At 40.9% G+C, this 12243-nt stretch overlaps 2 protein-coding genes across 2 annotated transcripts; both read right to left on the reverse strand.

The window, feature by feature from the left end:
* Positions 1 to 415: 415 nt before the first annotated feature.
* Positions 416 to 6446, reverse strand: LOC118232579 (uncharacterized protein DDB_G0271670-like). Its single transcript, XM_035427641.1, has 3 exons — positions 5640 to 6446; positions 2232 to 2288; positions 416 to 462 (listed from the first exon to the last, which is right to left on the reverse strand). Exons 1-3 carry the CDS (start codon positions 6415 to 6417, stop codon positions 416 to 418), a joined length of 882 nt encoding a protein of 293 aa, XP_035283532.1. The 5' UTR covers positions 6418 to 6446.
* Positions 6447 to 7795: 1349 nt separating this feature from the next.
* Positions 7796 to 12018, reverse strand: LOC118232580 (uncharacterized protein PB18E9.04c-like). Its single transcript, XM_035427642.1, has 3 exons — positions 11052 to 12018; positions 8252 to 10262; positions 7796 to 7934 (listed from the first exon to the last, which is right to left on the reverse strand). The coding sequence occupies exons 1-3, from the start codon at positions 11149 to 11151 to the stop codon at positions 7796 to 7798; spliced, it is 2250 nt and encodes a 749-aa protein (XP_035283533.1). The 5' UTR covers positions 11152 to 12018.
* Positions 12019 to 12243: the final 225 nt, after the last annotated feature.

Consider the following 12243-nt stretch of genomic DNA (forward strand, 5'->3'; position numbering starts at 1 on the left):
TGTGGCTGACACTGACATTTCAGTAGAACTTGTTGATAGTGAGGACATACTTGTACCTGATGTAGACATTTCAGTAGAACTTCTAGGTAGTGGAGACATACTTGAGGTGGATGTAGACATTTCAGTTGAACTTGTGGAACTTGAGGGAATAATTGTGGTTGATGTGGACATTTCAGTAGAGCTTATAGGTGGTGAGGATATCCTTGTGCCTGATGTAGACATGTCAGTAGAGCTCATTGGTTGTGAGGACAAACTTGTGGGTGATGTAGACATTTCAGTGGAGCTAATAGTTACTGATGACATACTTGATCCTGATGTTGACATTTCATTTGAACTTGTGGAACCTGAAGTAATAAATGTGGCTGATGTAGACATTCCAATCGTACTTGACATGCTCCTGCCTGAAGTAGACATTTCAGTTGAACTTGTGGAACTTGAGCGGATTATTGTGGTTGACGTGGACTGGTCAGTAGAAATTATAGGTAGCGAGGACATAATTGTGCCTGATGTAGACATTTCAGTTGAGCTTGTTGGTAGTGAAGACATACTTATGGCTGATGTAGACATGTCAGTAGAGCTTATGGTTTCTGAGGATATACTTGTGCCTGATGGTGTCATTTCTGTAGGACTTGTAGGCAGTGAAGACATACTTGTGGATGATGTAGATATGTCAGTTGAACTTGTGGCACTTGAGGGTATAATGGAAGTAGACACTGACATTTCAGTAGAGCTTGTAGGTACTGAGGACATACTTGTGCCTGATGACATCATTTCAGTTGAGCTTGTGGAAGTTGAAGGGGTAATTGTGATTGGTGTTGACATTTCAGTAGAGCTTGCAGGTAGTGAAAATAAACTTGTACCTGATGTAGACATGTCAATAGTGCTCATAGGTAGTGAGGACAAGCTTGTGGCTGATGTAGACATTTCAGTAGAGCTTGTAGGTAATGAGGACATACTTGTTCCTGATGTGGACATTTCAGTAGAGCTAATAGGTGGTGAGGACATACTTGTGGCTGATGTAGACATTTCAGTTGAACTTGTGGAACTTGAGGGGACAATTGTGGCTGATGTAGACATTTCAGTAGAGCTTGTAGGTAGTGAGGATATACTTGTGGCTGATGTAGACATTTCAGTTGAACTTTTAAAACTTGAGGGGACAATTGTGGCTGATGTAGACATTTCAGTAGAGCTTGTAGGTAGTGAGGACATACTTGTGTCTGATGTGGACATTTTAGTAGAGCTTGTAGGTAGTGACAACATACTTGTGGCTGATATAGACATATCTGTTGAACTTGTGGAACTTGAGGGGATCAATGTGGCTGATGTAGACATTTCAGGAGAGCTTGTAGATAGTGACAGCATACTTGTGGCTGATGTAGACATTTCAGTTGAACTTGTGGAACTTGAGGGGATAATTGTGGCTGATGTAGACATTTCAGTTGAACTTGTAGAACCTGAGGTGATAATTGTGGCTGATGTAGACATTTCAGTAGAGCTTGTAGATAGTGAGGATATACTTGTGCCTGATGTGGACATTTCAGGAGAGCTTGTAGATAGTGACAGCATACTTGTGGCTGATGTAGACATTTCAGTTGAACTTGTGGAACTTGAGGGGATAATTGTGGCTGATGTAGACATTTCAGTTGAACTTGTAGAACCTGAGGTGATAATTGTGGCTGATGTAGACATTTCAGTAGAGCTTGTAGATAGTGAGGATATACTTGTGCCTGATGTGGACATTTCAGGAGAGCTTGTAGATAGTGACAGCATACTTGTGGCTGATGTAGACATTTCAGTTGAACTTTTAAAACTTGAGGGGATAATTGTGGGTGATGTAGACATTCCAATAGAGCTTGTAGGTAGTGAGGACATACTTGTTCCTGATGTGGACATTTCAGTAGAGCTAATAGATGGTGAGGACATACTTGTACCTGATGCGGACATTTCAGTAGAGCTTGTAGGTATTGCGGGCATACTTGTTCCTGATGTGGACATTTCAGTAGAGCTAATAGGTGGTGAGGACATACTTGTGGCTGATGTAGACATTTCAGTTGACCTTGTGGTACTTGAGGGAATAATTGTGGCTGATGTAGACATTTCAGTAGAGCTTGTGGGCAGTGAGGACGTACTTGTACCTATTGTGGACATTACAGTAGAGCTAATAGGTGGTGAGGATATACTTGTTCCTGATGTGGACATTTCAGTAGAGCTAATAGGTGGTGAGGACATACTTGTGGCTGATGTGGACATGTCAGTTGACTTTGTGGTACTTGAGGGGATTATTATGGCTGATGTAGACATTTCAGTAGAGCTTGTAGGTAGTGAGGACATACTTGTAGCAGATGTTGACATTTCACTTGAAGCTGAGGAACTCGAGGGGATAATTGTGGTTGACATTTCTGTAGAGCTTGCTGGTACTGAGAACAAACTTGTGGGTGATGTAGAAATTTGAGTAGAATTTGTAGAACCTGAGGGCACAATAGAAGCTGATTTAGTCACTTCAGTAGAACTTTACACAAAGAAAATACTTGCATGCAATTTTTGAATTTCAGTTGAACTCGTAGGTCCTGGGAACATACCTTTGACTAAATTGGTTATTTCAATTCTGCAGAATTTAATTTAAAATACTAGTGAATTTATGGGTACTGTGGAGTTAATGTTAAATTACAATCACATGGCAGACAGTCTAATGCAGAGGGACTTACAATAGTAAAGAACTTCAGCATTATTCTCAGGAATACAAAAATGGGAAAATAAGGCACAAAGGATCTTTTATAATCAATAACAGTAATGTTGATGTGAGAAGCAACAATCTGTATAGCAACAAAGGAAAGTGCTACTTTACAGATTATCTATTTTTCCATAGCTATGCCCACAAGGCTATCAAAATGGAAATCCAGAGAAAAACAGGATATCTAAATGAGGTCAGGCAAGCCAGGGTGGAAGCAGAATGGAGAAGCCTGGTAGGTGCGTATGTTTTGACAACATATTTTGTTGATGTAGGCATTTGGTCATATGTGTAGGTATTGATACGTGGTCGATGAAGGCATTTCAGTTAAACCTGGAGATACAGAGGAAATATTTATGGGTAATGAATGCATTTTAGAACTTGAGAACATAATCGTGACTGAAATCTGTGCCAGATGTCAACATTTCAGTGGAGCTTGTTGGTGATGAAGACATACATGTGGCAGATGCTGAAATTTCAGTTGAAACTGTGGAACTTGAGTGGATAATTATGGCTGATGTAGACATTTCAATTGAATCTGTAGAACTTGAGGGCATAATTGTGGCTGACACTGACATTTCAGTAGAACTTGTTGATAGTGAGGACATACTTGTACCTGATGTAGACATTTCAGTAGAACTTCTAGGTAGTGTTGACATACTTGAGGTAGATGTAGACATTTCAGTTGAACTTGTGGAAATTGAGGGAATAATTATGGCTGACCTAGACATTCCCGTAGAAATTGTAGAACTTGAGGGCACAATTGTGGGTGATGTAGACATTTCATTAGAGCTTGCAGTTACGGAGGAGATACTTGAGGTTGAGGTAGACATATCAGTTGAACTAGTAAAACTCAAAGTGCTAAATTTGGCTGATGTTGACATTTCAGGAGAGCTTGTAGGTAATGACAACATACTTGTGGCTGATGTAGACATTTCAGTTGAACTTTTGGAACTTGAGGGGATAATTGTGGCTAATGTAGACATTTCGGTAGAGCTTGTAGGTAGTGAGGACATAATTGTGCCTGATGTGGACATTTTAGTAGAGATCATAGGTAGTGAGGACATACTTGTGGCTGATGTAGACATTTCGGTTGAACCTGTGGAAATTGAGGGAATAATTGTGGCTGATGTAGACATTTCAGTAGAGGTCATAGGTAGTGAGGACATACTTGTGGCTGATGCAGACATTTCTATTGAACTTGTGGAACTTGATGGGATCATTGTCGCTAATGTAGACATTTCAGTAGAGCTTGTAGGTAGTGAGGACATGCTTGTGCCTGATGTGGACATTTCAGTAGAGCTCATAGGTAGTGAGGACATACTTGTGGCTGATGTGGACATTTCGGTTGAACTTGTGGAACTTGAAGGGATAATTGTGGCTGATGTAGACATTTCAGTAGAGCTTGTAGGTAGTGACAACATACTTGTGGCTGATGTGGACATTTTGGTTGAACCTGTGGAACTTGAGGGGATAATTGTGGCTGATGTAGACATTTCAGTAGAGCTCATAGGTAGTGCGGACATACTTGAAGCTGATGTAGACATTTCGATTGAACTTGTGGAACTTGATGGGATAATTGTGACTAATGTAGACATTTCTGTAGAGCTTGTAGGTAGTGATGACATACTTGTGCCTGATGTGGACATTTCAGTAGAGCTCATAGGTAGTGAGGACATACTTGTGGCTGATGTAGACATTTCGGTTGAACCTGTGGAACTTGAGGGGATAATTGTGGCTGATGTAGACATTTCAGTAGAGCTCATAGGTAGTGAGGACATACTTGTGGCTGATGTAGACATTTCGGTTGAACCTGTGGAACTTGAGGGGATAATTGTGGCTGATGTAGACATTTCAGTAGAGCTCATAGGTAGTGAGGACATACTTGTGGCTGATGTAGACATTTCGATTGAACTTGTGGAACTTGATGGGATACTTGTGGCTAATGTAGACATTTCTGTAGAGCTTGTACGTAGTGACAACATACTTGTGGCTGATGTGGACATTTCAGTTGAACTTGTGGAACTTGAGGGGATAATTGTGGCTAATGTAGACATTTCGGTAGAGCTTGCAGGTAGTGATGATATACTTGTGCCTGATGTGGACATTTCAATAGAGCTCATAGGTAGTGAGGACATACTTGTGGCTGATGTAGACATTTCGGTTGAACCTGTGGAACTTGAGGGGATAATTGTGGCTGATGTAAACATTTCAGTAGAGCTCATAGGTAGTGAGGACATGCTTGTGGCTGATGTAGTCATTTTGATTGAACTTGTGGAACTTGATGGGATAATTGTGGCTAATGTAGACATTTCTGTAGAGCTTGTAAGTAGTGAGGACATACTTGTGCCTGATGTGGACATTTCAGTAGAGCTCATAGGTAGTGAGGACATACTTGTGGCTGATATGGACATTTCAGTAGAGCTCATAGGTAGTGAGGACATACTTGTGGCTGATGTAGACATTTCGGTTGAACCTGTGGAACTTGAGGGGATAATTGTGGCTGATGTAGACATTTCAGTAGAGCTCATAGGTAGTGAGGACATACTTGTGGCTGATGTAGACATTTCGATTGAACCTGTGGAACTTGAGGGGATCATTGTGGCTAATGTAGACATTTCGGTAGAGCTTGCAGGTAGTAAGGACATACTTGTGCCTGATGTGGACATTTCAGTAGAGCTCATAGGTAGTGAGGACATACTTGTGGCTGATGTAGACATTTCGTTTGAACCTGTGGAACTTGAGGGGATAATTGTGGCTGATGTAGACATTTCTGTAGAGCTCATAGGTATTGAGGGCATACTTGTAGCTGATGTAGACATTTCAGTTGAACTTGTGGAACTTGATGGGATAATTGTGGCTAATGTAGACATTTCAGTAGAGCTTGTAGGTAGTGAGGACATACTTGTGCCTGATGTGGACATTTCAGTAGATCTCATAGGTAGTGAGGACATACTTGTGGCTGATGTAGACATTTCAGTAGAGCTCATAGGTAGTGAGGACATGCTTGTGGCTGATGCAGTCATTTCAATTGAACTTGTGGAACTTGTTGGGATAATTGTGGCTAATGTAGACATTTCTGTAGAGCTTGTAAGTAGTGAGGACATACTTGTGGCTGATGTAGACATGTCAGTAGAGCTCATAGGTAGTGAGGACATACTTGTGGCTGATGTAGACATTTCGATTGAACTTGTGGAACTTGAGGGGATAATTGTGGCTAATGTAGACATTTCTGTCGAGCTTGTAGGTAGTGACAACATACTTGTGGCTGATGTAGACATTTCAGTTGACCTTGTGGAACTTGAGGGGATAATTGTGGCTAATGTAGACATTTCGGTAGAGCTTGCAGGTAGTGAGGACATACTAGTGCCTAATGTGGACATTTCAGTAGAGCTCATAGGTAGTGAGGACATACTTGTGGCTGATGTAGACTTTTTGTTTGAACCTGTGGAACCTGAGGGGATAATTGTGGCTGATGTTGACATTTCTGTAGAGCTCATAGGTATTGTGGGCATCCTTGTAGCTGATGTAGACATTTCAGTTGAACTTGTGGAACTTGAGGGGAAAATTGTGGCTGATGTAGACATTTCTGTAGAGCTCATTGGTATTGTGGGCATACTTGTAGCTGATGTAGACATTTCAGTTGAACTTGTGGAACTTGATGGGATAATTGTGGCTAATGTAGACATTTCAGTAGAGCTTGTAGCTAGTGAGGACATACTTGTGCCTGATGTGGACATTTCAGTAGATCTCATAGGTAGTGAGGACATACTTGTGGCTGATGTAGACATTTCAGTAGAGCTCATAGGTAGTGAGGACATACTTGTGGCTGATGTAGACATTTCGGTTGAACCTGTGGAACTTGCGGGGATAATTGTGGCTGATGTAGACATTTCAGTAGAGCTCATAGGTAGTGAGGACATACTTGTGGCTGATGTAGACATTTTGTTTGAACCTGTGGAACTTGAGGGGATAATTGTGGCTGATGTAGACATTTCTGTAGAGCTCATAGGTATTGTGGGCATACTTGTAGCTGATGTAGACATTTCAGTTGAACTTGTGGAACTTGATGGGATAATTGTGGCTAATGTAGACATTTCAGTAGAGCTTGTAGCTAGTGAGGACATACTTGTGCCTGATGTGGACATTTCAGTAGATCTCATAGGTAGTGAGGACATACTTGTGGCTGATGTAGACATTTCAGTAGAGCTCATAGGTAGTGAGGACATACTTGTGGCTGATGTAGACATTTCGGTTGAACCTGTGGAACTTGCGGGGATAATTGTGGCTGATGTAGACATTTCAGTAGAGCTCATAGGTAGTGAGGACATACTTGTGGCTGATGTAGACATTTCAGTTGACCTTGTGGAACTTGATGGGATAATTGTGGCTAATGTAGACATTTCGGTAGAGCTTGCAGGTAGTGAGGACATACTTGTGCCTGATGTGGACATTTCAGTAGAGCTAATAGGTAGTGAGGACATACTTGTGGCTGATGTAGACATTTCGTTTGAACCTGTGGAACTTGAGGGGATAATTGTGGCTGATGTAGACATTTCAGTAGAGCTCATAGGTATTGAGGGCATACTTGTAGCTGTTGTAGACATTTCAGTTGAACTTGTGGAACTTGATGGGATAATTGTGGCTAATGTAGACATTTCAGTAGAGCTTGTAGGTAGTGAGGACATACTTGTGCCTGATGTGGACATTTCAGTTGAGCTCATAGGTAGTGAGGACATACTTGTGGCTGATGTAGACATTTTGTTTGAACCTGTGGAACTTGAGGGGATAATTGTGGCTGATGTAGACATTTCAGTAGAGCTCATAGGTATTGAGGACATACTTGTGGCTGATGTAGACATTTCGTTTGAATCTGTGGAACTTGAGGGGATAATTGTGGCTGATGTAGACATTTCAGTAGAGCTCATAGGCATTGAGAACATACTTGTAGCTGATGTAGACATTTCAGTTGAACTTGTGGAACTTGATGGGATAATTGTGGCTAATGTAGACATTTCAGTAGAGCTTGTAGGTAGTGAGGACATACTTGTGCCTGATGTGGACATTTCAGTAGAGCTCATAGGTAATGAGGACATACTTGTGGCTGATGTAGACATTTCGATTGAACTTGTGGAACTTGACGGGATAATTGTGGCTAATGTAGACATTTCTGTAGAGCTTGTAAGTAGTGAGGACATACTTGTGCCTGATGTGGACATTTCAGTAGAGCTCATAGGTAGTGAGGACATACTTGTGGCTGATGTAGACATTTCGTTTGAACCTGTGGAACTTGAGGGGATAATTGTGGCTGATGTAGACATTTCAGTAGAGCTCATAGGTATTGAGGGCATACTTGTAGCTGTTGTAGACATTTCAGTTGAACTTGTGGAACTTGATGGGATAATTGTGGCTAATGTAGACATTTCAGTAGAGCTTGTAGGTAGTGAGGACATACTTGTGCCTGATGTGGACATTTCAGTTGAGCTCATAGGTAGTGAGGACATACTTGTGGCTGATGTAGACATTTTGTTTGAACCTGTGGAACTTGAGGGGATAATTGTGGCTGATGTGGACATTTCAGTAGAGCTCATAGGTATTGAGGACATACTTGTGGCTGATGTAGACATTTCGTTTGAACCTGTGGAACTTGAGGGGATAATTGTGGCTGATGTAGACATTTCAGTAGAGCTCATAGGCATTGAGAACATACTTGTAGCTGATGTAGACATTTCAGTTGAACTTGTGGAACTTGATGGGATAATTGTGGCTAATGTAGACATTTCAGTAGAGCTTGTAGGTAGTGAGGACATACTTGTGCCTGATGTGGACATTTCAGTAGAGCTCATAGGTAGTGAGGACATACTTGTGGCTGATGTAGACATTTCGATTGAACTTGTGGAACTTGATGGGATAATTGTGGCTAATGTAGACATTTCTGTAGAGCTTGTAAGTAGTGAGGACATACTTGTGCCTGATGTGGACATTTCAGTAGAGCTAATAGGTAGTGAGGACATACTTGTGGCTGATGTAGACATTTCGTTTGAACCTGTGGAACTTGAGGGGATAATTGTGGCTGATGTAGACATTTCAGTAGAGCTCATAGGTATTGAGGACATACTTGTAGCTGATGTAGACATTTCAGTTGAACTTGTGGAACTTGATGGGATAATTGTGGCTAATGTAGACATTTCAGTAGAGCTTATAGGTAGTGAGGACATACTTGTGCCTGATGTGGACATTTCAGTAGAGCTCATAGGTAGTGAGGACATACTTCTGGCTGATGTAGACATTTCAGTTGAACTTATGGAACTTGAGGGGATCATTGTGGCTGATGTAGACATTTCAGTAGAGCTTTTGGGTACTGAGGACATACTTGTGGCTGATGTAGACATTTCAGTTGAACTTGTGGAACTTGAGGGGATAATTGTGGCTGATGTAGACATTTCAGTAGCGCTTGTAGGTAGTGAGGACATACTTGTTCCTCTTGTGGACATTTCAGTAGAGCTCATAGGTAGTGAGGACATACTTGTGCCTGATGTGGACATTTCAGTAGAACTTGTGGGTAGTGACGACATACTTGTGGCTGATGTAGACATTTCGGTTGAACTTGTGGAACTTGAGGGGATATTTGTGGCTGATGTAGACATTTCAGTAGAGCTCATAGGTAGTGAGAACATACTTGTGGCTGATGTAGACATTTCAGTTGAACGTGTAGAACTTGAGGGGATCATTGTGGCTGATGTCGATATTCCAATATTGCTTGTAGGTAGTGAGGATGTGCTTATGCCCGAAGTAGACATCCCAGTTGATCTTGTGGAACTTAAAGGCATAACTGTGGTTGACATTGACATTTCTGTAGAGCTTGTAGGTAGTGAGGACATACTTGTACCTGATGTAGACATTTCAGTGGAACTTTTGGAACTAGAGGGGTCATTGGTGGTTGGCGTTGACATTTCAGTAGAGCTTAGAGGTAGTGGAGATATACTTGTGCCTGATGAAGTCATTTCAGTAGAACTTGTAGGCAGTGAAAACATACTTGTCGTCGATGTGGACATTGCATTTGAGCTAGTTAGTACTGAAGCCATACTTGTGCCTGATGTAGACATGTCAGTAGACCTTGTAGGTTGCGAGGACATACTTATAGCTGAAGTATACATTTCAGTTGACCTTGTGGAACTTGAGGGGTTAATGGAGGTTGACATTGACATTTCAGCAGAGCTTATAGGTACTGGAGATATACTTGTGCCTGATGAAGACATGTCAGTAGAGCTCATAGGTAGTGAGGACAAACTTGTGATGGGTGTCGACATTGCACTAGATCTTGTCAGCAGTGAGGACATACTTGTGGTTGATGTGGACATTTCAGTAGAGTTTGTAGGTAGTAATGACATACTTGTGGCGGATGTAGAAATTGAACTAGAGCTTGTAGGTAGCGAGGACGTACTTGTAGCTGATGTTGACATTTCAGTAGAGCTTGCAGGTGTTGAGAACACACTCGTGGGTGATGTAGGAATTTGAGTAGAACTTGTGGAATCTGAGGGTACAATAGAGTTTGCTTCAGTCACTTCAGTAGATCTTGGTAGGAAGATCATACTTGCATGTCATGTAGGTATACTTTTGACTAATGAAGGTATTTCAGTTGAGTAGACTTTAATTTGAAAATTCTTGTGAACATACAGGTACTGCAGGATGCACTACAATCACTTGCCTCCTTGGTGACACTGTTATCTAGACCATCTTAAAATAGTGGATAATTTCAGTGTTACTCTCAGTAATACAGCAATGCAGTGTCACCAAGGAGGCATAGAGACCCTTGATGATTATAATCAATCAGTGTAATGCTAACCTATCAGAGAACAATTTGTATCTTAACAAATGATGGTACTACTAGACAAGTGATACCCATTCCTGTTCCTGGAGATCATTCCCACTAAAATATAGCACACCTCATTCAACAGCTAGAGATCTTATTGACCTCTTAATTAGTTGAGGCAGGTGTGTCAAATTACAGTTGAAATGCAAACCTACAGGATGGTTGGTCTCCAGGAACAGGGCTGGTTACCACTGCACTTGATGGATTTTTATATCTCTTTATTCAGCAAACCTGTAACATTATCCAAATGGATATACAGAAATAAAGGAAGCAAAAGGATATCCTAATCAGGTCAGGGGAGGCATGCTGTAATCTGAAGAAGTGTCTTCAGTCTATGTTGAAAGATGGGGAGGGTTTCTGAGGTCCTGACCACAGTGGGTTGTAGGCTGTAACAGCATGTGTGATGTTTAAGTAGGCATTTGGTGAAATGTGTTGGTACTGATAAGGTACCTGTGGTTGATGGAGACATTGATGAGAAAGGAGTTGTCGATGAAGTGGTTGACGTCACCGCACTCACACCCAGAGCTACAATGAAAAATAAGCAATGCATGTAATCTCTGACCACATTAAGAGTGTATTATTAGCGTTTCACTGAAGCACAAGTTTTTAATTTTATGCTAATTTCTGATTGGGCATAATGGGTCGATTGCAGCGTGCCTTCTGTTTTTATTACGCAGTTGCATGTTTACATGGGTTTCCAAAGTACCATGCTAACATAGGATTTTTATCGCAGCATGCAATTGGAGTTCCCTATCAGCTGAACCCCAGAAAGTCTGCTGGTAGTCCTGAATTTCAGAAATCCTGAAGTTCATTGTTGACGCTATGGTAAATCACATTTTCCCTCTGCCTTTGGCTACTCTTGCACTCACAAACCAAAAAGTCAAACTACGCCAGTTGTGTGCTCGTCTTAATACTTAATTAGTCAGGGTCATAATTTGATCACTACTCACAAATGAGACATACGCATGACTGCTTTTAACACTTTACTGATGATACTTCCAAGCCCTCGCATACGCCTATGGTGTCATGTATATACACCAACACTTGTCAAATCAATACATGAATATACAAATCACACCAATGTGGCAGCCCAAAAGAATGGGTATGTGGGAGTTTGCTTGTGAAACCCTTTTGGTACATTAATAAAAATATATAAATGAAGACAGTAATGATCAAAATTTGAATATTTTGACTGAAACTGAGAGCAATGACATTAACTGGAACATTATCCAGTGGTTCATATTGTAAAGGTGGCTAGCGGAGCTAGTTAGCCATCGAAAGGCTAGTAAAGTAAAAGCATGCAACTGTTTCACTTGGCTACAATATCAATATTTTCACTTAATTATTAATGCATAATTTCACAGATATTTAATTTAGTCAGGAAAATAGCAAGCATTGTTGGACTGAAAGGCCTGTTCTCGTCATTATGTTATGTTACATTATCTAATGGTAATTAGATAATATAACATTATCTAATGTTTCCAGTTGTGTTTTTTAAATTGGCTACTGATGGCCAAAAGTCTATGGCGTGGTTAAGTAACCAAAACATGTACCTGTTTTACTAACTGTCTTAGTACATGTATAGTATTGTCTTAGTATACATAGTACATACTAACATAGGCTGTAGTATTTAGTATGCTAG

Source organism: Anguilla anguilla, chromosome 7 (assembly GCF_013347855.1).
Source record: "Anguilla anguilla isolate fAngAng1 chromosome 7, fAngAng1.pri, whole genome shotgun sequence".
NCBI lineage: Eukaryota > Metazoa > Chordata > Actinopteri > Anguilliformes > Anguillidae > Anguilla > Anguilla anguilla.

What these genes read in the sequence shown, in the direction of transcription:
- LOC118232579 (XM_035427641.1), bottom strand. Translation starts at nt 6,417, where the DNA reads ATGTCTACATTAGCCACAATTATCCCATCAAGTTCCACAAGTTCAACT. An exon ending in TACTGAAATGTCCACATCAG is followed by an intron (nt 2,289 to 5,639) that starts GCACAAGTATGT and finishes TGTCTACATCAG; the next exon opens with CCATAATAATCCCCTCAAGT. An exon ending in CATGTCCACATCAGCCACAA is followed by an intron (nt 463 to 2,231) that starts GTATGTCCTCAC and finishes TCTACTGACCAG; the next exon opens with TCCACGTCAACCACAATAAT.
- LOC118232580 (XM_035427642.1), bottom strand. Translation starts at nt 11,151, where the DNA reads ATGCATTGCTTATTTTTCATTGTAGCTCTGGGTGTGAGTGCGGTGACG. An exon ending in AATGTCTCCATCAACCACAG is followed by an intron (nt 10,263 to 11,051) that starts GTACCTTATCAG and finishes TTGTACCCTCAG; the next exon opens with ATTCCACAAGTTCTACTCAA. An exon ending in TCCACAGGTTCAAACAAAAT is followed by an intron (nt 7,935 to 8,251) that starts GTCTACATCAGC and finishes TGTCCACATCAG; the next exon opens with GCACAAGTATGTCCTCACTA.